Raw genomic sequence first — 25,974 nt, forward strand, 5'->3', positions numbered from 1 at the left:
CCAGAGGCTGCTAAATCCAAAAGGTATCCCAATAAATAAACATGGACCATCTGGGAAGAGGTCCGTATTAAATAAACTCATAAAATTGAAATAAATTCACCTCATATCCCTTTAAACTGTTCCTAGCTATACCTGTCTAATGTCTTCTGAATGTTACAATTGTTCCAACCTCTGCCACGTCCTATGGCAGTACACTTATACGCCACCACCCTCTGGTCCCTTTGAAACCTTTCCCCTCTCATCTTAAATCTGTGCCCTCTAGTTTTAGATTCTCCTATCCTGGGAATAAAGATGATAACTATTTTCCTTATCTATGCCCCCTGTGATTTTATAAACCTCTATAAGGTTCTGCTTAGTCTCTGAAGCTCCAGGGAAGGAAATCCCAGCCTATCCAAACTCACTTGATATTTCATGCCAATGGAGTCCTGATACCATTCTTGTGAATCTTTTCAGCACCCTTTCCAACCTAATGACACCCTTCCTATAGCTGGGTGACCAGAACTGCACACTGTACTCCAAATGCAGGCTCTCCAAGCTCTGATGCAGTGTTACATGGTGTTTCTGCTCCTGTATTCAGGAAAAACCAATGGTTCTCAACCTTGTTTTCCCACTTGCATACCACTTTAAATAATCCCCTATTAACGACAGAGCATGTAGGGCATTCCATGGTGCACTGTGGTTAGCAAGGGATTATTTAAGGTGGTATGTGAGTGGAAAAACAAAGTTGAGAACCCCCCCCACTGGTATAAATCAATGCAAGTCAATTACTTGCATATCCTTCCAATTCCCCTGCCTGACCCAGAGTTAAACAGCAGTTTGGGGACAGGTGAACAGGACACCACTGTTGGCTTAGAGAAGCATCTAGAGTACAGGGAGAGATTGGGCAGATTAGGTCTTTATTCTTTGGAGCATAGAAGGTTGAGAGGGGATTTGATAGAGGTATTTAAGATTATGAAAGGGATAGACAGAGTGGATGTGGATAGACTATTTCCGTTAAGAGTAGGAGAGATTGAAACAAGAGGACATGAGTTAAGAGTTAAGGGGCAGAGGTTTAGAGGTAACATGGGGGGGAACTTCTTTGCTCAGAGAGTGGTAGCGGTGTGGAATGAGCTTCCGGGAGAAATAGTGGCGGCAGAGTCAATTTTATTATTTAAGAAAAAGCTGGACAGGTATATGGATGAGAAGAAGGTGGAGGGTTATGGTCATTGTGCAGGTAGGTGGGACTAGAGAGGAGTGTTTGGTTCGGTGCGGACTAGAAGGGCCTAATGGCCTGTTTCCGTGCTGTAATTGTTATGTTATGTTTTATGTTAAGTCAGGCCAGAGCAATGCCCTCAATTTTCATGGCAGACATTAATGATATGAAAGAGATTATATATGTTTGACGATGACACTGGATTGAGCGGAAAAGACAAGTGAGGATGTGAAGAGTCTGCAGGGAGATATAGATAGGTTAAGAGTTTGAGGAGATTCAGTACGTCACCGAAGACTTGAAGACTTCTACAGGTGTACCCTGGAGAACATTCTGACTGGTTGCATCACTGTCTGGTACGGAGGTGCCAATGCTCCGGACAAGAAAAATCTCCAGAGGGTTGTTAACTCGGCCTGCGACATCACAGGCACCCGACTTCACTCCACTGAGGACATCGACATGAGGCGGTGTCTTAAGAAAGCAGCCTCTATCCTTAAGGACCCCCTCCATCCAGGCCACGCCCTCTTCACTCTGCTACCATTGGGGAAAAAGGTACAGGAGCTTGAAGATGCACATCAATGGCACAAGGACGGCTCCATCAGATTCCTGAATGATCAATGAACCAAAGACACTGCCTTAGTTTGACTTTTCATGCATTATTTTTATTTATTGTTGTGAGGTGGTTTATATGAATGTTTGTACCTGTGAAGCTGCCACAAAACAACAAATTGCATGACATGTTGCATGACAATAAATCCTGATTCAGAGAGTGGCAAAGGTCTGGCAGATGGAGTACAATTTTGGCAAATGTGGGGTCATCCACTTTGAAAGGAAAAATAGAAGATCAGATTATTATTTAAATGATGAAAGATTGCATCAAGGTGTGGTGCAGAAAGGCCTGGGGGTGCTTGCAGATGAATTGCAAAAATAATTTGCAAGTGCAACAGATAAATCAAGAAGTGGATTATTGTCATTCATTGTCAGAGGATCTAAGAGCAAGGGTGTTAACACTGCTGCAATTGAATAGGATACAGGCGAGGCTGTACCACTGTGTGCAATTCTGGTCTGCTTACTTAAGGAAAGATGTACTGATTTTGGAGGCAGGGCAGAGGAGATTCACCAGGTTGATTCCAGAGATGAAGGGTTTAGCCGTTGAGGAGAGATTGATTGTACTTGCAAGAATTCAGAGGTATGAGATGGGATCCTATAAAAATATATAGTCTTGGATGGTTTAATGTGTGCAGTGAGAATCCTGAATGACCAAATTACCTGCTCACATTAATCATCCAAGACTCTCAAGTCACATGTCCTGCACGTGTATGTATGTTATGTCAGGCTGCGTGTCTGAGGACTGGAGAACGCTGATGACAATAAACTTGACTTTAGGGAAAGAGGTTTCCACTGGTAGATGAGACGAGAATTAGGGGACAGAACCTCATGATTTGGTTTTAGAAGGAGATGAGAAGGATAGCTTTTCCCAGAGTTAAAGTACTTCTCTGCCCAAGGAAGCAGTACAGGCTGCCTCATTAGCTCTATTTGAGACACAATTAGGCATAGTTCAGGAATTGAGGCTTACAGGTAGGTGAGTGGAGCTGAGTCCATGGCCAGATCAGCAATAATCTTATTGGAGGTGGAGCAGTCTTGATGGGCCAGATGGCTAACTCCTGCTCATACCACTTGTATCTGAACAGCAAGGGTGGGCTTGAACTTCTGTTATTAATTAGTATGTTCATGTGTGCAGCTCCAACAACTCTGAAGAAGCTTGACACCATCTCCAGGCAAAAGCAGCCTGCTTAATTAGAATTCCTTAATCACCCAAAACTCCCACTCTCACCACTGTCGATTATTGGGCATGGCAGTAAATATTTGGTAAAGATTTATTTTTGATGAGCAATTTTATTTTTGAAAGAATTGGACTGCACATGGTGAAATAAATTGAGGTTGCAGAAATGACAAAAACTAAAGAAACATTGTAAAATGGCTATATTTTATTTAATTTTTCAGCCCAGAAGGAATCCTATGTCAGCAGTTTTGAATAAAGGTGAGTCATTTCCAAAATAAACCTGATCCATATGGAAAAGGTTTGCAGATTAATATTTAAACAGAAAAGAGCATAATAAATTTAGGAAATGGCAAGGAAGCTTGAGCAGTTCTTTTTAACCAATAATTTGGGATGATATTTATTGACTTGCTGAACTGATCTTGTCACCTCTTTTCCAGTAGGTCCTAAATCTGTATTTCCTGAGGAATGGAAAAAAAATGAACCCATTACTATGGCAATAGTAGACTGTGAATAGGCCATTATGACCAGTCAAGGTTATCAGATGCAATACTTCAAAGTGCAGGAGAAACTCAGCAGATCATCGGAAGTAAAAGGCTATCCACATTTTGGACTTGATCGCTTCATCAAGAATGATCATCAGATGGTGTAAATCCCATCTCATTTGAACCAATGAACAACTTCTCCAACTCCACACCTTCTCGAAACGAAGTGATGGGCACTTGAATGGGCTGAAGCTCCGCTCCTTTCAGTCCTATTCGGGCTCCCTCCTCACCGATAATTGTCCATTTAATTGATTGACAACTATATTCGTGTTGCTTCCTACACTCATACCTAATGAGAACTTCTGCCCTTTCATTTTCACACAAATCTGCATCTCTCTCTTCCCTTCTCCTGACACCTTTATTGCCAGATCAGCTCATCAGTTGATCACTCAGATTCCAGTCCTCCTCCCATCCAGCTTCCAGTATGCCGTTATAAACATTCTAAATAAGACATACAGGACGGTAACTGGCCCTTCTGGCCCATGAGCCCGTGCCGCACAAATAAGCCAATGAACCTACAAACCCCATACATTTTTGGAGGGTGGGAGGAAACTTGAGCACCCAGAGGAAACCCATGCAGACAAGGGGAGAACGTACAAACTCTTTACGGACAGTGGATTCAAACCCAGGGAGCTAGCGCTGTAATAGCGTCACGTAAACCATGACACGCAAGTTAATATAATGCTCACTGAGCAAGATTCAGAGAACTGAACAGCAGAATAATTAAAACTCTGGCATCAAGTGTAGTAACCTCAGGCACAGATCAGTTTTTCCACAATTCTCTCCCACTCTTCTGGTTAAATACATTTAGTTCCAGAGGCTGCTAAATCCAAAAGGTATCCCAATAAATAAACCATCTGGGAAGAGGTCCGTATTAAATTAACTCATAAAATTGAAATAAATTCACCTCATATCCCTTTAAACTGTTCCTAGCTATACCTGTCTAATGTCTTCTGAATGTTACAATTGTTCCAACCTCTGCCACGTCCTATGGCAGTACACTTATACGCCACCACCCTCTGGTCCCTTTGAAACCTTTCCCCTCTCATCTTAAATCTGTGCTTACTAAAAAGGGGCTGAGGTACGGGGACTTTGAAATTATTGTCATTGCTGAAGTACATATTTAAAAAAAAAACACCCTTTTACCCATTACCACCAACATTTCTTCACCTCCAGCCTAACGAATCTTTGGAATTTTCTAAGAGACCTCTAGAGGTTCAGTAATTATGCATTCAAGAGATTTTCAGATGGGATGTAGGGTTAATGCAGCATGAGATCAAAGTTTAGCCATAATCTTAATGAACACAGTGGGCATCAGTAGCCAAATGTCCCATTCTAGCTCTGGATTTATTGCCGTATGTGCCAACATCATCAAGTTTGTTTTTATAAGGTGACATCAGTTTGTTTAATAGGTGATTTTAAAAGTAGTATGTCTGAGGGAGATTGAGTATTTTACAGAGAACCAAATTCCTTCTAAGAGCTTGGGTATGAAAGGTGCAGGATCCAGCATTTCTGTTTTTACAAGTGGAAGAGAGCAGAAATCCTTTGAGATGCTAGCATTGAGCTGGCAAGTGCATACAACAGATGGACACAGACAGTGGCCAAGTGGATAAGAGGACTGATTTCACTGTTAAGTGCTTCTGGCACAAGTGGAAAAAGTTGATCTGAAAATTTGTGGTATCATAGACCATTTCCCCACGATAAAATACATACTGCTTTCTGATTTTCCTTTCATTAACAAGATGGAAAGTCAAAGGATTTCACTGTTCTGTTGAGTATCATTCCTTACAGGCAGAGAAAAAAAAAAGAAAGTGAATATCTATTCACTTCATCTACTGTGTGGTACATTGGTAGCAATCGGTCTCCCAACCATTACTGCCTCTTTTCAATCCAGTACTGAATGTTAAACCCTATCCCTGAGTATCTAGTTACCTTGATTTAAATGAAGAAACTGGGCTTTTATCAGTAGCACCCTCTGATATGATTGGCAGTGGTACAGGTTGTGTTGGGAGCACACGGCATTTTTGTGCAGTGAACTGTTGCAGTACCAACACATTCACAAGTCTCATCACAATCCTCAGTGATAAATCTTTCGCCAACCTAATCACAAAAAAAAGAAAACTTACATTAATACCAATGACAAGAATTAATAATGCAGGTGTATTTTGAAGATCTATTTATAACATTTATAAATCTGCTAATACTGAATTCAATTTGCAGACAAACTTTTTTAGTTCATTTTGACTTTTATATTCTTCTCTTGTCACACTTACTTTGTCCCACTTGTTTTTTTTTAGCATTTAAAGAAAAATGTAACTTGTGGAACCTATTTTAGAACATATCACATTGAACAATACAGCTGAACATGATGAAGAAAATCCCTGCACGTGATACCATTAGGGTATCAATTCCCTGCATATTCATGCGTCTCTCTGGAAGACTCTTAAATGCTACTCTTTATCTTTTTCCACCATTACTCCAGGCACCCACCACTCTCTGTGGAAAAAACTTGCTCTGCACATTTCCTTTAAGCTCCCTCCCCCACCCTTCAATCTCACTTTTAAATAAATGTTCTCTTATATACACGACATTTTTACACGGGGAGAAAGATTCTATCTACTTGTGCTTCTCATAATCTTATAAACTTCTATCCTCAGCCTCCGACAATGAAGAGACAATAATCCAAATGTCTCCAATCTTTCTTTATAGTTCATACCCTCTAATCCAGTCAGCATCCTGGTAAACATTTTTGGTACCCTTTCCAAAGCATCCTTCTTGTAATGGGGAAAGAATTCCATTGCAGCCTGACCAAAGTTTGATGTACCATAGCTGCAATATGACTTGTTTATTTTTAGACTCAATGTCCTGGCTCAATGAAGGGAAGTGAACCATATGCCTTCTTTACTACTCTATCTACTTGCATTGCCCCTCGGACGCAGACCATCCAGATCCTCTGCATATCAATGCTTTTAAGTGTCCTGCCATTAATTGTATATGTTCCTCTTACATTTGACTTCCCAAAGGTACAACACCTTCCACTCAACCAGATTAAACTCCATCTGCCAATTCTCTATCCATATTTGTTACTGTATCTGATAGCATTTTACATTCTTTGATAGCCTACTACAGTGTACTCTGCTCCACCCACTTACCTTACTCACCCACCCATCCATCTACTTTTCCATCTTTACATATATATATATATATTATATATATAAATCACAAACAAGAGAGGTCCCAATACTGATCCCTGTAGAACCATTACCCTCCATATTTTATGGGCCAGTCATTTCTGAATCAAAATATCAATTCATCTTGAATACTATGCATCTGCGCCTTTGCAGGGGTTCCTACACAGGATGCCATTGCAACGGCCATACAAAGGTCCTTTTAAGGTACTGCGGAACAACGCCATAACATTTGTTCTAGACATGGGCGGCAAACAAGGGAGTTTCTGTGGATCACCTTAAGCCAGTGCATTTGGACCTGGAGCAACAGGTACAAGTAGCATGCCCCCGGCGCAGAGGGCATCTGCTGGTCCGTTCTAGCCATAAGAGCGAGACTGTGGTGTTACATCTGAACTCCAGTTTGGTGTGGGGGTGGGGGGGGGCGTCATGTGGTGAACCACGTCACTCCATTGTTAAACTGGTATCCATAGTTGTGGGCCCCCACAGGATCGGGAGTTCCCAGTTGCTGGAGAGTGGGGGCCCAAAGAAATCTGGGAGGCACGTGACTTCAGAGGTCAGGTAATGGTGATAGCGCGCCAACTCTATTTATTTAAACTCCTGCAAAGGTCTCATTAAACAATTCTGTTCATTCAGCTCACAAACAACTCCTGTTGTGCTTTGTTCACTGCGCCACATGCTACTCCATCTTGGCCACAGTTACAGAGCACACATTCTCTCCAATGAACTGTATGGACCTTTGTAGTGGTCCAGTCTGGCCCTGTACTCAAGGGGCTGAATCGCCATAGCATGCAGACTACACACAATGACGCAGAGACTACCTCCTCACTGAGAAGTGCCAGTGTTAAAGAGCAGACTGCGGAGAGCGAGCACCGCTCCTGAGACATGTGCTGACGTCACTCCCATGAGCCAGCGCGGCAGGTGGGGGTTTTGCAGTATTGCTTTTGCAGCGCGATCTGTTTGAATAAACAGTCAGTTACTGGTTCACTCAACTCTATGCAGACATGTTCCTTTCTCTTCACAGCGCTACCGTATCGTAGAGGCTACAGTAGTCACCCTGCATAGGTTTCAATGGTTTGAGACCTACCGAGCACACAGCAGCATGGACCCTACCAGCTTTTCAACAGCTCCTGAAGCTGCCGGCAATGAATCTGCTGTAGTCACGGCTATTTCTGCTCCCATTCCAGCTACAGTGAATGCTGTGGGTGTCCACTTGCTGCCATTTTGGGCCAACCAGCAGTTGGCTGCTTCTAGCTAAGGCACAGTTCGTTTTAAGAGACATAATGGCTGAAGACACCAAATTCTGGAACGATGTCAGCACTCTGGATCCAGTCACAGCAGTGAGTCAGCTCTTTTGTGAACCAGCCGCCCATGGAACACAAGTATACCCTCTTTCGTTGGTTCTTACTCGACTCTTTCGAATTCAGTTTACACGAAAGGGCCATTTGCGTACTTAACTCACAGGGCCTAGGGGACCTTATGCAGGAGCTAGTGGCATTAGCAGACAAACACACCAAGTGTTTGAAGCCCTATTCTTGTCGAAGATGCCAGTCCACATTGCCTTGGCCATCTCTAATATGGACTATGAACTTTGCTCACTCGCACCTTATGGTCAAGGAAGCAGATCGGCTTTTCCAAACCCCACAGCCAGACTCAATCCACGTCAAGCCTATTTGTGCAGTGGATGCTACCACACTGGCAGGGACTACTCCATCCCCCTCCCTGGCAGCCGTGTAGTCGCAGCATGGCGAGATGGTCCAGACAAGACTACTGGTTACTGCTTCTATCATTGTAGATAGGGCCTTAATGCCTGACATTGCATCCCCTCCTGTAATTTCCCCGGATCCACACCTGGCTGGATGTCGGGAAACAAGCAAGCCAGCCATCGATAGTGGCCTCGGTGATTGGCACCAGTAAAGGCCTCCTGTACCTATGAGACCTGAACTTTGGGCCACTGTTCCTCATGGACACTGGTGCTGAGATCAGCCTCATACCACCTACATTCTTCAAGCAGAGAAACAACCCCCAAGGTTTCCCCTTACAGGCAGCCAACGGTTCTACGATCCCCTGCTACGGAACTCGACTCATGGCAATCCACACCGTTTTCTGATGGGAGTGCACAGTCTTCTCCGTGGGTCAGGCCCTCCTAGGGGCAGACTTTCTGTGGGCCAACGAACTGCTGGTGGATTTGACCAGGTGCCGCCTAGTGAATGCCCCAACCTTCCAAGATTTTCCCCTCACCGTACGCCAACGAAATTTCCAACTGATGGGAGTCCACACCTCCAACCAGAATGAATACACCTCCCTACTGGCTGATTTTCCATCGCTGCTAGTCCTGGATTTCCACGATGCAGAACGTGCACACGACGTGCAGCACTTCATTGAGACCACCGGACCACCAGTTTATTCTCATCGCCAGCCCCAATGCAGGAACACACAAGGAACTCCTTCGGCAGCTCTTCACCAAGCTTCAGGCTCATGAGTTAATGATCAATCCAGTTAACTGCAAGTTTGGCCTGGACTCCATCGATTTCCTAGGACATCGTATCACATGCATGGGACCCATGCCACTGCCCGACAAGGTAGAGGCCTTCCACTGTTTTCCCAAACCAACCTCTCTCGAGGGACAGCAGGAACTCGTAGGGATGATGTACTTTTTTTAAAAATCTTTTTTTATTGTTTTTTTTTTATTTTTATTTTTTAAAATTTCTTTTTACCAATAAGCAGGAACCGAACGTCAGCAAGCACAAAACACCTTCAAAATAATAAAAAAAGGATATAGGCGGGTGGGAACAAAAATGGGGCGAAAACTCGGCAAGAGAACTTAGCGAGGCACCCGCTCCCCTACGCGCGGCCCTACCTGCTGCTTCAGACCGGCGGGGCCCTCTTGTGCGATGAGGGGGCGGGGAGGCTGTGAAGGAGACAGCTGCTCGCGTCCTCGGGCCAAGCCTGTGAAAGAGCGGGGGTTTGGTTTGCAAGGGGTAAAAAGGTCGGGGGTGGGGTGGTTAAAAAGGTCGGGGGGGGAAGATGTCAACTTCGCCAGGGATGATGTACTTTTACCATTGTTTCCTCCCAGGAGCAGGAGCCATCCCACCTCAACAAAAGGGGCGAGAAGACTCTCACCTGGGCCACTGAAGTACTCCAAGCTTTTGACACAACCAAAACAGCACCATCTGAAACCACCTTCTTGGCTCACCCAGACTCCCCTGTGTCATTGACAATGGATGCCTCCGAGAGAGCAGTTGGCACAGTACTGCAGCAGTGGGTCGATCAACAATGGAAGTCACTTGCTTTCTTCAGCAAGTGCCTGAGGCCATCCGAACTTCAGTACAGCGCTTCTGGTCAGGAGCTGCTGCCTCTGTACTTGGCCATGTGCCATTTTAGGTACAACCTAGAAGGACGGGTATTCACGGCATACACAGACCACAAACCACTGGTGCAAGTGCTGGGGAAGATCTCAGACCCATGTTCGGCCAGACAGCAAGGCCACCCTTCCAAAATCTCAGAATTTACTACAGACATCCGACACAATCTCACGCCCAACAATTTCTGAGGTTATGCTTGGTATCGACATGGCCCAACTCGCCAGGGACCAAGCCAAGGATGCAGACGTGCAGGCCTACCGCACAGACATCACAGGACTGCAGGTACAGGATTTCGCCCCAGAACCAGGAAGATCATTACTCCTTTGCGACATGCCCACTGGCCGCCCGAGGTCCATCCTTCCTGCTGTTTGGAGACGTCAGATGTTCAACCAAGTGCATGGGCTTTCACATCAGATCAATGGTCTTCCTTGTCTCAGATCGCTTCGTATGGCACGGACTACACCATTAAGTTTCTCTCTGGGTGAAGATCTGAATACAATGTCAATGTGCCAAAATCCAGCGACACACCAAGGCACCATTACAACTTTCCCACCTATGGAAAACAGGTTCCACCATATCCATGTGGACATCGTAGGACCACTGGCAATCAGCCAAGGGAGGAGGTACCTGTTCACTGCGGTCGACCGTTTGACATGCTGGCCAGAGGCCATCCCTATGCCAGCCTGTGACACAGAGACTTGAGTGCGAGCATTCATGTTGCAGTGGGTCGCTCGTTTTGGCGTCCCTTCACATATTACCTCCGACCGAGGAGCCCAGTTCCCCTCTTCCCTATAGTCAATACTATCAAAATTTTGTGGCAGCCAGTTACACCACATGATTGCCTACCACCCCCAAGTGAATGGACTGGTGGAGCGCTTTCACTACCAGTTGAAAGCATCTCTGAAAGCTCGATTCTAGGACCCGAACTGGGTCCTGCTCCGCATCCGCACGGCACCCAAAGAAGGCCTTCCCACCTCGTCGGCTGAGACAGTCCATGGGACGCTGCTTGCCATTCCAGGAGACCTCTATTTCAGCTCCTCTGAACCTCAACCTAATGGCATGGACATCCTGCAGTGTTTAAGGGACAGTACAACTAACCCACACCCACTTCCTACCACCACATATGGCTACCCTGAACGCCCCAGAAGATTTGTAAATTGTGGACTTCGTATTTGTCAGGAGGGGCAAGCCAGGAACCCCTTTACAAGGACCTTTTAAAGTGCTTAAAAGGGATGGGGTGGTTTTTACTCTGGACTTTGGGGGTAGACAGAACATGTTCACTATAGTCCATTTGAAATGGGCCCACTTAGACGGCACGGAACCTTTTCCTGCTCCTCAGTTGCAGAAATGTAGTTGCCCTCCTCAGGACTCTAAAACAAAGACTTTGAGAACTGTTTGCGATTCTGGGGGTGGGGGGGGGGGGTAGTGTAGTGGTCCAGTCCAGCCCCGTACACAAGGGGCCAAATCGCCACAGCACACAGCCGACACACAACGGCGTAGAGATCGCCTCCTCACTAAGGAAAAGTGTCAGGGTTGAAGAGCGGACTGTGGGGAGCAAGCCCCACTTCTGAGACGGTGCACTGATGTCACTGCTTGAGCCAGCGTGGCGGGTGGGGGTTTTGTAGTATTGCTTTTGTAGCATGGTCTGTTTGAATAAACAGTCAGTTACTGGTTCACTCAACTCTGTGCAGACACGTTCCTTTCTCTTCACAGCGCCACCATATCATAGGCGCAACACCTTGATATTTTTACAGGCTTAAGGACTGATTTCTGATGTTTGCAGCAGTTGAAAGGAATATAACAACAAACATGAACTTCACACACACCCTACAATATCAGAAAAATAACAATTCATCTATAATTTAATCCACATTGCAAGCTTCCATGACAAAAACTAGTGCAGATTAGTTTAATGGTGCACATTAACAAATACCAAATGCCAAATTTTACCTCGTAATACTTGTTTCGGTAAGTGCATCCGCATTTTTTGTAGGGCACACACTGGAAACCACTGAGTACAAAGCCTGGCATACATTCACAGCCCTCCATGGCGGGTGCTTCACATTCTGAGGGAGCACCCAAGTTTCCACATGAAGCAGGGCAGGCTGACATCTGTATACTGTATTGGCTGTTTTCTGGACATGCCATCTCTGTGGATTGCATTGAAGCCAAAGATAATTGTGTTAGTTTAGATGTATCTGTTTATACTATTAGTGAAAAAGAAACAAAAGTTTGATGACGCCAAACCTTTTTCGTGCAAACATTGTCAAGTAATGCCCAGGTTTTAATTTCTGTTCCTATTTTCAGCTTCTATGAGGGTCTCTTGAGACGGATCATTGGACAATTCAACAATTCTGGCTGAAAGTTGCGTGCAAATACTTCAGCCTTTTCTAAAGTACTTACATGATTTACCATTGTTAAGGATGGGATGTCCATGGCTTTTCCTCCTCCATTTTCTATTAGATTGTCCACCACCATCCCTGGTGAACTGCAGAGCTAGGATCAGATATATTGGTTCTGTGCTCACTTAGCTCTGGGCAGTGCTTGCTGTTAGTCCTGTGTTGCAGTTTTATTGGGATGGCACATCTTTTTTCAAAAATGTGCTGAGCGCTGCTCCCGAGATGCCTTTCTGCACGCCACATTGAACCAGAATAGATTCTTTGGCTTGAAAGGAACAGCAGATTGAAGGATATGGCAGGAGGTGGATGCATAAGATTACAGATTGTGCTATTATGTATACAAGAAAGGATAGATAGTTCTGCTCTGTATTCCTTGGAGTTCGGAAGGGGAATGGAGACAAGATCATTGAATCTATGCAAGGTGGGAATAAACAAGTATTTAAATGATTGAGGAATTGAAGTCAGCAAAAATCAGTCATGATCACATTGAATGGCAAAGTAGGTTTGGGGAGCTATTTCTACTCCCATTTTCTTATCTTCTACTGCTAATGGAGACTCACTTTATGGATATCTGGCTTTCAACTACCAGATCTCTCTGCTTATCCCATTTACCATGTCTGCAGAGCAACACAGTTGTCAGTGTAGTAAAAACACAAAAGTGCTGGAAGAACTCAGCAGGCCCATAAGGGCCCAAGCCCAAAACATCATTTGCATACCTATATTTCCTATGGACACTGTGAGACCTGCTGGGCTCCTCCAGCATTTCTGTCATTTTACTACAATCACAGCATCTGCAGACTTTCATGTTTCACTCACAATTGTCAGTGTGAGGGGGAGGAGGGAGGTGCTGGACTTGAACACTGATGGTCTCAGGGAAGGATGGAACTATAAATCAGGACATTCCTTTAATATTGACACATTTTGATAAACAGAGCTAAAACACAGGAAAATACAGAACCATTTTATTACAGAAATGAAAGTGTCCCATGTTTTTCCTGGATCTTACCTCCAAAAAGGAAACATTTATTAAAAAAATGTAACTGAATAGGGAGATGGGATGAGCAAGGTTCCTGGTCTATGCTCCACATCAAAACCAGAGGTTGTTATTAGCTCTGCTCCTTCAAAACCAGTGAGCATGTTGATAATATACTACCAAGGCCATCAGAATAACTTTTGTTGTCCAATACAGATTACAGTTACGCACAACATTCAAGACACTCACAAAAAAGATAGGGAACATATGGATTTGTCGTGGCCCGACAGCATGCACCTAGGCTGTTACATTTTTCTTGAATTTATTGATTGGGATGGAATGGACCCCCCCTCTCCCCCGGTAGAGGATAGACAGGGAAGGCAGGGCAGTGAGACATGCAGGCCCACACTAATAACTATGCCTCGATGAAATTTCAATGTGGCTGCCAAATTTTGAGGAAGATGGGATATTTTTTTCCTTAGGTTGTAGGTAATTTTCTCCATGGGAAACACAGCTTTGCATTTCTGTATTTCAGCGTACAATGCCCAAGTGGGAGTCAGATTTCCAGATAACTGCTATGCATTTCCTGGCAACTGCCAATGCGATCATTACAAATTGGATTTGGAATTTGGACAGGTTCATCTTAAGCCTTATGTCCATCATGTTTCCCAATAGGAACAGCTCTGGGTCCTGTGGGGATTCTTTACCTATGATTCTCTTTCTAGGGCTTGGCCTAGTTCCACCCAAAAAGTCATGCCACTTACTAAGGGGGATTACAGACAATATCAAGAAATAGTCATTTGAAGTCGCTGCAAAATGCTATCAAATATCTAGGAGTTAGGGTGGATAATAACCCAAATAATTTATACAAGCTAAACTATACTCCCTTGCTCAGGAGAATTAAGGAAGTCTTAAATAGGTGGATGAATGACATTCCAAAATGTTGAGATACCAGACCAAATCTCTCTTGCTTTTTGCTTCTTTTGACTTAATCTGTGAGCATTACCTTATGCATAGACTGATATGCCCTTCATACTTTATTCATGAGAAATGTTCATAAACATATGCTGATAAAAAGAAGAATTTCTGAATAATTTAAAACCTGTGATTATGTTTGGTCAAGTAAAATTATCTGTTAAAATAAAAACTGAAAGATATTAAATAAACGTTCTCATTAAACTACATGACAATATAGTTCATACCACAATGTGTGTCATCTCTCCATTCTCCCAGAGTGACTCCTTGTTCTTGACAGTGGAGTGCATATTGTTCCAGGGTGAGACACAGCCACTCAGTAACATTCATTAAGGTGCAGATACTAGAGATGCAGTTACTAGAATGAAAAAGAGTAAGAAATAACTACCACCTTTATTCATCTTGCTGTGTTTATGTGTGCACAGGGAGCAACAGAAATTATTGTGGGCTGAAGAATGGAAAGAATGGTCTTTCTCAGATTTTCAAATCATGATAAATTTTCTCTCCCAAGGTCCTCTTGAGTACTCACAATCCTAACTGTTGGTCGGCTTCAGCTGCCTGTACTATAATGTTTGGAATTCTCCATCTAAAACTCTGGTTTTTCATCTGCATCATTAAGGAACTCCTGATGTGCCTTTGTTCTGTACTTCTATGGAGTATGTTACCATGTAGTATAGAAATGTTCGTTGAATTGTAGCATCAAGCAGTGAATCAAAAGCATATTGAACATCTATTCTGAATTTACAGCATTTGCTTTTTCTCATTTCAATTCTTCCAACCCTTATCCTCATTAATTATTACAAGAACAATACTACAAAGTCTGTTGAAGGTCTCTTTCATAAGCTGTTATTATTTGCCTTACAGAAAGAGACTAACAATGGAAACTACTGTACATACTCATGTAATGGTCAGTTTTGGGGACCAATTTATTGGGTCAAATTTGAGGGGTCAACTTTTATATGGATACTAATTTTGACTGTGGTAAATACCTGCATCGTTCAAGGCATCAGGAGCTCAGATGGCTGGGACTGGGTGGTAAGTCTACATTCAGGGCGTCGGGAGCTCGGATGTGTGGGTGGCCAGGGTGTCAAGCGCTCTGGTGGGCGGGCAGTCAGAGCAAGGTTCTGCAGCCGGGGCATCTGTAGCTCCAATAGGCAGTAGGTTGGCCATTTCCATATTTCCATAAAGGGGGGCATGCAAGGCCAGCAATGGGGGGGGGAGGGGTGTTGCGGGTGGCTTACCTCCCATGAACCTTTGTGCACCATCGTCACAGTGGGCCCCAGTACTGCAATCCATTGTGCATGCGCACTAGAAGAAACATGGCTGCTCACGGTTTATAGACCCCAGGACACTGCATTTAATAAGTAAGTGCCTCCTCCCTTGCCCTTTCTGTCCCTTAATTTGTCCTCCATTTGAGGGTGTAGGGCCTACACCACCAAATGGAGGACAAATTAATGTCTGGTTCGGTGAGCCGGATGGAGTTCTCAAAAGCAGGACTGTCCGGCCTAAAGACAGACGTCTGGCCACCCTAGTAGGTAGGTGGGTGGTTGGGGCCTAACATCTGTGGCTGGAGTGTCAGGAGCTCAGATGGACGAGTGGCTGGGGCCTAGGGGAGAGACTGTGTCTGGAATGTCAGGAGGTCTGATAGGGTGGGGGGGGGGGTGTCCAGGGTGAGGGGTCTGCAGTTGGGGCATTGAGAGCTCCGGTGGGCGGGCGGGTGGCCAAGGCCTAGGAGAGAGTCTGTGGCTGTGGCGTCGGGAGCTTGGATGGGTGGGCATTTGGGGCGAGGATCCACTGTTGGGGTGTCGGAGGCTCGGATGGGCAGGTGGTCATGGTGCTACAACCTCAGATGGGCAGGCAGAGAGTTATTACCCTCTCAGAGAAGAAATTTCTACACATCCTAGCTTTGCATGACAGGTCCTTATTTTGTTGCTATTCCCCCTTGTGTGTGATTCTGTTTATACTTTGAATGCAAGTCTCTTGGTAAGCTACCTGAGATTGTCAAGGAGTGTTATGTGAAGGCATTATTTTCAAATTATACAGTTTGAAATAAAAATTTGAGATGTTGGTGAGCATATGCACAAAATGGTTATAATATAGCCAGGTGAAGCATTTAATGTTGGGTGGTTATTATATAGGTAATCCCCTGACTTACGACCATAATGGGGCAGAAGGATTGGTTGTAACACCAGTTTGGTCGTAAGTCAGGGAACGTAGACCTTGGGCTGCCAGGGGGAAAATCGGGGACCTCGGACTGCCGTGAGGAAAGGGGACCTCAGGCTGCCGAAAGGGAATGGGGAATTGGGACTGCCACTGGGAGCACTGTATACATTACTTTTTAAAAAATAAATTATCATTTGTATCAATACAAAAAATAATTCAATAATATAGCAATTATCATTAAGTCATACATAATGATACAAAAAAGTTCTAATTTTTCTCCCCAACCCCCCTCCCTCCCAAAAGAAAGAAGAAAGAAAAAGAACACCTACTTCTAAATATATAATATTAGCATACATACTTATTCATTGATTATTTTTCTAGCTTCTAATTGGAAATTGTGGGTGAAGTGGAGAAGGTGGATGGAATTTTATTTATGGAATGCATATATGGTTTCCAAATTTTTTTCTTTTTTTAAATTTTTTTTAATATATAAGGTGAATTGGAATAAGAGTGAAATAAGTTTCCAAATTTTATAAAAATTTTCAACTCGATTTCATAGACTATATGTAATTTTTTCTAAAGGTATACAATTTTGCATTCCAATATGCCATCTGCCTAATACCACATTTTCCGTTTTCCATGTTACTGCTATACATTTCTTTCTAGTCGCTATTGGCTATACTTAAAAATTTTCTTGATATTTATCCAATTTCAGTTTTATATCTTTTTCATATGTATTCCCAAGTAAAAATATTCTTGGATCTTTTTGTGTCTTTATCTTCATAATGTGCCCTAATAATACACTCAATAAAACCTTTCTACTTTTTCACAGGACCATACTGAATGTAAAATATGTCCCTATTTCCTTTTAATATATAATATGTACTTGAACAGTAGTTTTTGTGGTCGTACGTGTGGGTGGACCTAACTCGCGTAGGTCAGGACTACCTGTATTTGTAAAATGCCCACATAACAGCAAATTAGCCCTAGAATCTCCACAGGAGCAATTACAAATTTGATGGAGTCACACTTTAAGAAAGGCGAATGAAAGTTTGAATTTTGACAAGGAGTTTGAAAAATATCTAAAAAAGAAAGATGGATAAAAGGCAGAGCATTAGGGAATAATTTCAGAATGTAGCACAAGACTGAACTAGCTGAATGTATAGCTCCTTGTGGAGAAGGGATTAAAATTGGGGATATACTGTACAAGAGCCAGAATAAGAGCGGTGCAGAGATCTTGGAAAGTTGTATTGCTGAAGGAAGTTTAGGGGTAGCAGCAAAGAATTTGCATAGAAGAATGAGATGGTTTAAATTAAAGCATTATGGGACTGGAAAACATTGTAGATAAGGGTGCACAGTTATTGAGGGTGAATGAACTTTGGCATGAAGATTCAAGCAATGATTTTATGCTCTATACACCAAATAAACGAATCATACATTTGATACTGTTCTGGGGAGATGAATTGGTGACAACTGCCAAATGGCCCATCTGGATCAGAAATAATTCCACAATATCTGGCAGTGTTTAGGACCGTAAGTTCAGTTTTGCTGCACTGTGAATCAAATCCAGGGTCTGATTCAATACTTTCAGGATTTTCATCTGTAATCGGATGCTTCCTGCATTCAAATAATGAAAAATAAGTTACAAACAAAACACTCCAGCACTTTGGAATGGATTCAGATTTGGCCAATTAAACTACATGTGACTCACAAGGCTGATAATCATTCTCTCATTCATGCACTATGTTTATATCTGGATAAATAAAACACACTCATTCAAACCCATTGGCTCTTTACTTCCTAAGCAAATACATTCTTAGTGTATGACCAGATCACCTTGTCTGGTATCTGGCAATTACAACAGGTAAAGAGAGTAATTATCTCAGCTTCAATAGTTGTGATCTAAGTGGGTACACTATCCACAATTTCAAGCGTGTCCTTTATGGGGATGCAATCAGAAAATCACTCAGAATTGCTCTTCAACTAAAGATCCACCTATTCAATCAGCCTTGCATAGTATCAAATGCTACCAGAATTTCTGTGTACTTCTATCCATTTCCAATTTATCCTCCATTATTAAGCTGTGATTCAGTAAAACATCATCTCAGTTAAAAACAGTCAGACCCATCCTATAAGTCTATTTTTAAAGATGTGTGTACACACACTTCTCTTTCATTTTGTACAATTTTGCAGGAATTGAGCTGATACCATAGGGTGGGGGGTCGCACATTCTATCTTAATCCTTAGATAAAATGATGGCTCTCTTGTCCTATTTTTAACTTTAAGGACTCAAGTCCCTAAAACATGAGACCATCCAATGCATTTGCAGTACATGAGTTAGAAGTCAGGTATTCATTACTTGGTGAAAGCCTGATTGAAATAGGATTCAAATATTTTAGAGTGGGTCTGCAGAGAATCGAGGGCTTACTGTCTATAAAAATTGATTTTAATGGACATGTTAGTATCAACTTTGGTTCCAGTAGTTTTGCTAGATTGCCTGCAGGAGCTGTCAACTAGTTGGTCTTAATCCTTTATTGTATAATCTCACTTCTAGATAGTGTTATTGTAAATGCTATTTCATTATTGCCTACAAATAAAATTGCATTGTGCCAATGTACATAAGCACCAAAATTCTCATTGCTGCAGCTGAATATGTACTTTGTATATAAAAAAAACTACAAAAACTACACTAGTATACTTAATGGAATTAAAAATAGATAATACATACAAAAATATGTAATAAATATTCAGTTATCCAAGTCCAAAAGAAATGACTACAAAAATGCATACAATCCTTCTGTGATGTCGGAGCAGTCCATGATTAGTGTGAGAAGGGGAGGTTCACGAGCCTGATAACACTTCTATATGATCCAATTCCAATGGAAAAATGAAACAGGACTGAAAAATTAGAGACGTCAAGTTACACAGTTCTTTACTTTGGTTCTGGTGATCTTGCACCTCATAGGTTAATATGTGAAGTTTACCAGATACACATGATGACATGCAGAAAGTTCCTGGAGGACACAACCAAATTTTTCAAACATCCTCACTGCAGGTTATTCATGTAGAAGCAGAACAAAACCTCTGTGAATGTATTGTGAGCCTCTTCTATCAATTCTTGGCCTCCCATCCTTTCCCCCACATTTCATCAAACTCCCCACTCAACCCATAGTACAGCACTCACCACAAGAGATTTTTACACACATACCTCTGACGATTTGTAGTTTCTGGCACTCCAGCTGGAGGTCTATTTTTGTCATCCTTTGAACTTTTACCAGAAGTATACACTTCTACATTTCTTGTCCCATCTGATTGCATGAGATCATTTTTGCTCTTTCCTGAAAAGTTACTGCACTGTCCTCGAACCCACTTCATGTAGCTAATTGGCACAGTGATATCTAATGAAAAAGAAAATGAATATTTGAACATTCTTGGTAATAATAGTTATTAAAAAGGAAGATGGAGAAGCACAGAAAGGAATAGATAGGGTGATAAGATTAGAGGAGGAAGAGAGGTCTTTGCACCAGGTTCTGTGTGCTGTGATTAGCACCAGGAGGGCCGTGCTTGCGCCAGTAGCATGTCACTCAGGTTTCTGGCACAGCACCACACAACCCAAGGGAATGTATTGTTTAAGGTAGTCGAGTATTTCAACCTCAAAATCACGCATTATATTGATCTGGGGATAATGCTAACAAGGTACCAGAGTTTAATAAAACTGCGTATTTATTAATTTTGAAAATCCTAATTCACTTTTAGTAGGATTTTTGCAACATTTAATTTACAGTTACATCCATCTGAAAAATCACATGGTACCTGCGTTAGCTTTCTCCTGAAAGCTGACAGCTAATCCAAAGTCTGTTTCCAGGTGAAACCTGTTGGATCTCTGGTAAATCAACAGACCATCATGAGGCTGAATTGGAGGGTTTACCAGTTCATCATCCACCTGCAAAAAAAAACATTGGCTTCTGAGTTGAAAAAAATTGCTGACTTTCATTTTCATTAAAATTAAATGTAATAAAGTCTTGAGGTTTCAAACAATTTCATTTGTATACTTCCTATTTAAAAATACCAAACACAAGATGGAAATTAACCCAAGTGTCTGATATCAACTAGAGAATTAGTTATGAAACCAGCCATTTATATAACCATATAACAATTTACAGTACAGAAACAGTCCATATCGGCCCTTCTAGCCTGCACCGATTTACGTGAAACTCCACTAGTTCCACCTACCCACTCCCTTGTCCATAACCCCAAACCCCCTCACATCCATGCACTCATCCAACCCCCTCTTAACTGACAGAACTGACCCTGCCGCAACTACCTCTTCCGGAAGATCATTCCAGTCAGCCTCCACTCTCTGAGTGAAGAAGCATCCTCTTATATTACTCCAAAAGATTTTCCCCCTAACCCTTAACTTATGACGCCTTGTTCCAATCTCCCCCAATGTAATGTATCATACATGAAAACAATACTGCTTGAAAATAAAGGGGATTAACTGATAGCCTAAAATTTCTGCCCACAATGGGGCTTCGTAACTCACCACAAGTCTTTGTTTTTCCTTGAACTGAACAGTGTGGCCATAGACTTCAATTATGACTTCTTGCAGGTGAGCAGCCTTTTTCTTTTCCTTCAGAGGTGCATTTTTGCCAAGAATCCTGAACTCTTGTAATCTATCGGGAATGCCAGATGTTTCTGCCAATGTGGTCAGATTCTCGCCCATGAAGCGATGGATCAGACCGTCAAAAGCCAGATAATATGGATTTCCCCCACCAGTGCATTTATTGAACCCTAAACAAGTACATTTAAAATCTTACCATGAGTCATGTTATTCCCGAGTTATACAAACATTTCAACTTGTGATTAAAAAATGGCACAGAACTAGTTTTGGAGGGTGGGAAGAAACTGAAGTACCCGGAGAAAACCCACACAGATCAAGGGGAGAATGTACAAACAGCACTGGAGTTGTTGGCACTGTAGAAGCATTGAGCTAACCGCTACGCTAAAAGTGCTACGTGTTACACTCACTGACTTAACCTGAATTGGATGCAAAACAAAGCTTTTACTTATATCTCAGTGCAGGTGACATGACCATTCAAGAATTCAATTATTTTTGTGCCACCCAGTTAAATATCCCAACTCTCACAGAAGGAGGCTCATTAAACAAGTTAGGGGAGGCTGTCTCCTCACCAGCGCAATCGTAAAGAAAGCGTTTGTGCATTTAGAAAGGGGTAAGAGAAAGGTGCTGTACCTTAAAGAGGAGTGTGGAACAATGTATACATCTCACAAATGGTGAAAATGAATAACAGGAAAGGCCAGAGCAGAAATGCACCACATTGTTTACTCAAGAACATTTTTGTCATTTGAATTAAATTACAATGGATAAAGAATTTGCAATCATTAAAATGATCAAACAAAACTAAAATGATCAACTGTTTGCTGCACAGTCAAAAAAGAGTGGAAAAGCTATCCCATTACATACCCGTGGGTCTGCAGATATATTACATACCCGTGGGTCGACAGATACATTACATACCCGTGGGTCTGCAGATATATTACATACCAGTGGGTCGACAGATACATTACATACCCGTGGGTCTGCAGATATATTGCCCATTTCTCTTCAGGCTGCACACCTCATTCAATTCACAGCCATGGGCTGAGCAGTTTATTTCACCACCCTCCTTACAGATGCACACTTGGGTACAGTGTTGTGTCAGCCATATCTCTCCAACCTGCATGAGATGATTTTAAAGGTGAGAGTTCTGTTGCATAGAATCAGTGGTAGTTCAAAGGGTTGTTGCAATAGCTTTACCAGGATACAGAGGCAACTGAAATGAGTCCTTTCCTGTATTTCACAGCAACTTTCCAAACCTCAGCATGTCTCAAAATGCAGAATAGCCAATCATGTACCCTTGCAGTGCAAAAACTAATGTGTAGCAATTTGTGCTCAGCTAGATCCAACTAACACCAATGAGAAAATGACTGGAATCTCCACTTTAGATGATCATTGAGGGGTAAATAATTTGTGCCAGTTTGAGAGAATGTATGTTGTCATGGTTTAACAACTTTTCCATGGTCAGCACCTTGTGCCTCCTTTGTCCCACACTGAATTATTAGCATAGTTTGTGTTTATATCACTGCAGGCGATGAAGTTTTATCGGAGAAACTCTTCAATTGGCATAAATATTGAACAATCAGATAAAATCAAAATGTATGCTGGAAAAAAAAGATAAAGACATTCTAATATTTCATGTGAGATTCTTTATCAAAATACTTGTCTGAGTCACAAAATGATGAGTGTACCTGCCCAATGAATATGCTTGCGCAAGCCCCCGTCGCAAAGTCAGAGCCAAACACAAACGTCTGCAGATGCTGTGATTGCAGTAAAACACGCAGAAATGCTGGAGGAGCTCAGCCCGTCTCTCAGCGTCCACAGGAGGTAAAGATAGATTACTGAAATTTTCTTCAAGGTAGGAGCAAAAAACAGGCAAGTGTCTGAATTAAAAGGCTGGGAGGAGGGAAGGAAGGAAATGGAGCCCTTGAAGAAGACTGGGTGAGTTCCACCAGCACTTTTGTGGGTTTTTACAAAGTGAAAGTCATGCAACTGAGAACAGGCCCAATCAAATTGAACAGGCCCAATCAAATTGGCATTTTCGGCTTATCCCATTTGCCTGCATTTGACCCATTATCTTTTTAAGTTCTTCCTATCATGTGGTATTCGTTCATGTGGCAGTGTCTAGGACAAGAGGGCACAATTTCAGGAGTGAAGGGTGTCCACTTAGAACAGAGATGCAGAGGAATTTCTTCTAGTAAATCTGTGGAATCTTTTGTCACAGCCGGTTGTGGAGGCCGGGTCATTGGGTGCATTTAAGGCAGAGATTGAAAGGTCGATGAGCTGGGGCATCAAAGGTTACGGAGGGAAGGCTGGGCAGTGGGGCTGAGTGGGGAAATGGATCAGTTCATGATTAAATGGCAGGGAAGACTAGATGGACTGAATGGCCAATTTCTGCTCCTCTGTCTGATGGTCTTAAATACCAACACTATTAAACATGGATGACCTGGTTATTTTATCTTGTCTTGCTATGCATTCCCTGTATGTCAGTTTGTCACTACATTTGCTTCTATCGCAAGACGGGTACACATTAAAGGAGATTCTTTGGCTGAAAACTTTTTAAAGATAATCATGAAAAGTAATAAAAAACATTTCCTTTCTTCATGAAGCTCAATGGCTAAGAGAAATTTGTAATTATAAAAGAAAAGAAACTTGACATGCCATCTTACATAACTTCTCAAAATATATCATAAATGGCAGTCAGATTTCTACAGATAATGCTTTAGTGGTGTAGTTTGAAGGCTAATTATTGCCACCAAAACTCATTGCTTTTCCATGAATGGCATCATGCGGACTGTTGCCCACCATTTCATCAAGAAGACAGAAAGCACAGTAATGCTACTAGCTGCACGACTTAGGGCAGGAGAGTGTTGCAGTTGGTAAAGTTGATGCCTTGCAGTGACAGAGACCTGAGCTCAGATTGACATTGTAGGTGCTGGTCTGTGTGGAGTTGCAGGTGAGAATGTGTGAACAATAAGAGATGGAATTAATGTAATAATAGTCTAAACGAGTAACTGATGAGGTTCTGATTCAGTGAGTTTGAAAGGCCTGTTTCCATACTAAACATCTTTATGACTCTATGACATTAGTATTTTCCAAAAAAACTGTTCAGGTTTCATGTCTGCCTTGATAGACTTACAGGATGGTAATGATTATTTGTGTCTCTGCAGCCACATTCACTGATCGGAACACAGCTGACATCACTCTGTACAAAGCCATGGTTACATGCACACCCTTCCATGCACACAGAAGTTTTGTTGCAGCTGGATCCTCCATATATATTGTCACAAGTTGGAGGACAAGCTGGAGCGCAGGTCACATAGGAACTCTTTGGTGGACAGTGGAGAGCTACAAAAGGAAATATACATTAACATCATATCTGTTCCTTAGGCTTTCCTGAATGGAAAGAAGAAGCAAATAAATTAGTATAACAATGATTAAATCATTGTTTTATTCAACTGAATAGGAAGACCCCCAACAAAATCAATTTCAGATGTTCAGATAATGTTATGACAGACAGTAGGACAGACGCAAGGGAGCAAGAATTCCCAGAAATCGGTGAAGGAGGGAAATTTGGTAGTCATTTTGAAAGGATTTTCTCCCTCTTCACGTAAATCACATGCTGTGTTGGAGCTCGGAATACATGCTGGTGTCAGGAGTCTGGTGTCGAGCATGCAGGTGATCTTGGCCAACCATCAAAGTTGGTTGACTGTGATCCACCCTTCAATCTCAAGGATCATGATTCTGACATTTGATGCAAAGTCAAGGAAAAATACCTCATATTCTGGCAGGGTAGTCTGTAACCCAATGATATGAACATTGAATTTTCCAATTTCAGGTAACCCTTACCTCCTGTATCTCTCTCTCTCCTTCCTTCCCATCAGCCTTCCGTCCTACCATTTTTGTCCCTTATAACCCTCCCTCATTGATTTTAGAAGATTATGAAAGTTTTATGAAAAAAAAGTAAAATGTCATTTCTATAATGTTTCAATGGGGAAGACAGATCTTTGGTGGTTCTGTAGTAGCATCATGGTCAGGTTAATAAGCAGAGGTTCAAGAACCTAATAGCAGTTGGAAAAAAACAATTCTTGAACCAAGAGAACTGGACTTCAGGCTTCTGTGCCTTTTGTCCGAAGGCAGCAGTGAAAAGAGAGAGTGCGACCAGGTTGATGAGGATCCCTTGTGATATCTCTCTTTGTAGGCAGCATTTCAAACAGATGTCTTCAATGAATGGGAGATTGGTGGCTGTAATGAACTTCTCTAAGTCTGCCATTTTCCACGGTTTTCTGTGATCCAAACCAATCTTTGATGCAACCAGTCAGTCTACTTTCCACAGTACACCGATAGAGCTTCAATGGACTATTTAATGACATGCCAAATCTCCTAAAACTCCTAAGAAAAGAGGCATTGGTCTGCCTCCATAGTTGACTTGATGTGTTGGCTCCTGATATGTGGATGCCCAGGATCTTGAAGCTATTAATCCTTTTCACTGTCATCCTATCAATGAAGACATCCTCCTCTTAAAGTCCACAATAAACTCTTTGGTCTTGCTAACAGCCAGAAAAGTTGTTGTTCTGGCACCATGCAGCAAGATTCTTGATCCTCACCATATATTATGGCTCGTCATTACCCATTTATTCGGCCAAACAATGGTGGTGTCATTGACAAATTTATAGATTGCATTGGAGCCAGACTTAAAAATGTAATTGTATGTATGAAGTGAATAGAGCAGGAGATTAGACTCTGGTTTTTAGGTTTTTAATCCCCTTCTCCTGGTTCCATTCA

The 25,974-nt window shown here is 42.4% G+C and overlaps 1 protein-coding gene across 8 annotated transcripts in view; it reads right to left on the reverse strand.

Annotated features, from left to right (window-relative positions):
- Positions 1-3,157: 3,157 nt before the first annotated feature.
- The window catches only part of LOC138742745 (IgGFc-binding protein-like), a 105,630-nt gene continuing 82,813 nt past the window's right edge, over positions 3,158-25,974 (reverse strand). For all 8 annotated transcript variants that reach the window (XM_069897564.1, XM_069897565.1, XM_069897566.1 and 5 more), the window contains 10 exons: positions 24,329-24,537; positions 22,165-22,309; positions 21,118-21,365; positions 20,388-20,517; positions 19,783-19,972; positions 18,012-18,191; positions 14,639-14,769; positions 12,015-12,214; positions 5,447-5,614; positions 3,158-3,430 (listed from right to left, as the gene is read on the reverse strand). In XM_069897564.1, coding sequence (XP_069753665.1) covers positions 5,477-5,614; positions 12,015-12,214; positions 14,639-14,769; positions 18,012-18,191; positions 19,783-19,972; positions 20,388-20,517; positions 21,118-21,365; positions 22,165-22,309; positions 24,329-24,537 — 1,571 coding nt within the window. In that variant the 3' untranslated portion in view covers positions 3,158-3,430; positions 5,447-5,476. The remainder of the gene's footprint in view (positions 3,431-5,446; positions 5,615-12,014; positions 12,215-14,638; positions 14,770-18,011; positions 18,192-19,782; positions 19,973-20,387; positions 20,518-21,117; positions 21,366-22,164; positions 22,310-24,328; positions 24,538-25,974) is intronic.

Source organism: Narcine bancroftii, chromosome 9 (genome assembly GCF_036971445.1).
Source record: "Narcine bancroftii isolate sNarBan1 chromosome 9, sNarBan1.hap1, whole genome shotgun sequence".
Classification (NCBI taxonomy): Eukaryota; Metazoa; Chordata; class Chondrichthyes; order Torpediniformes; family Narcinidae; genus Narcine; species Narcine bancroftii.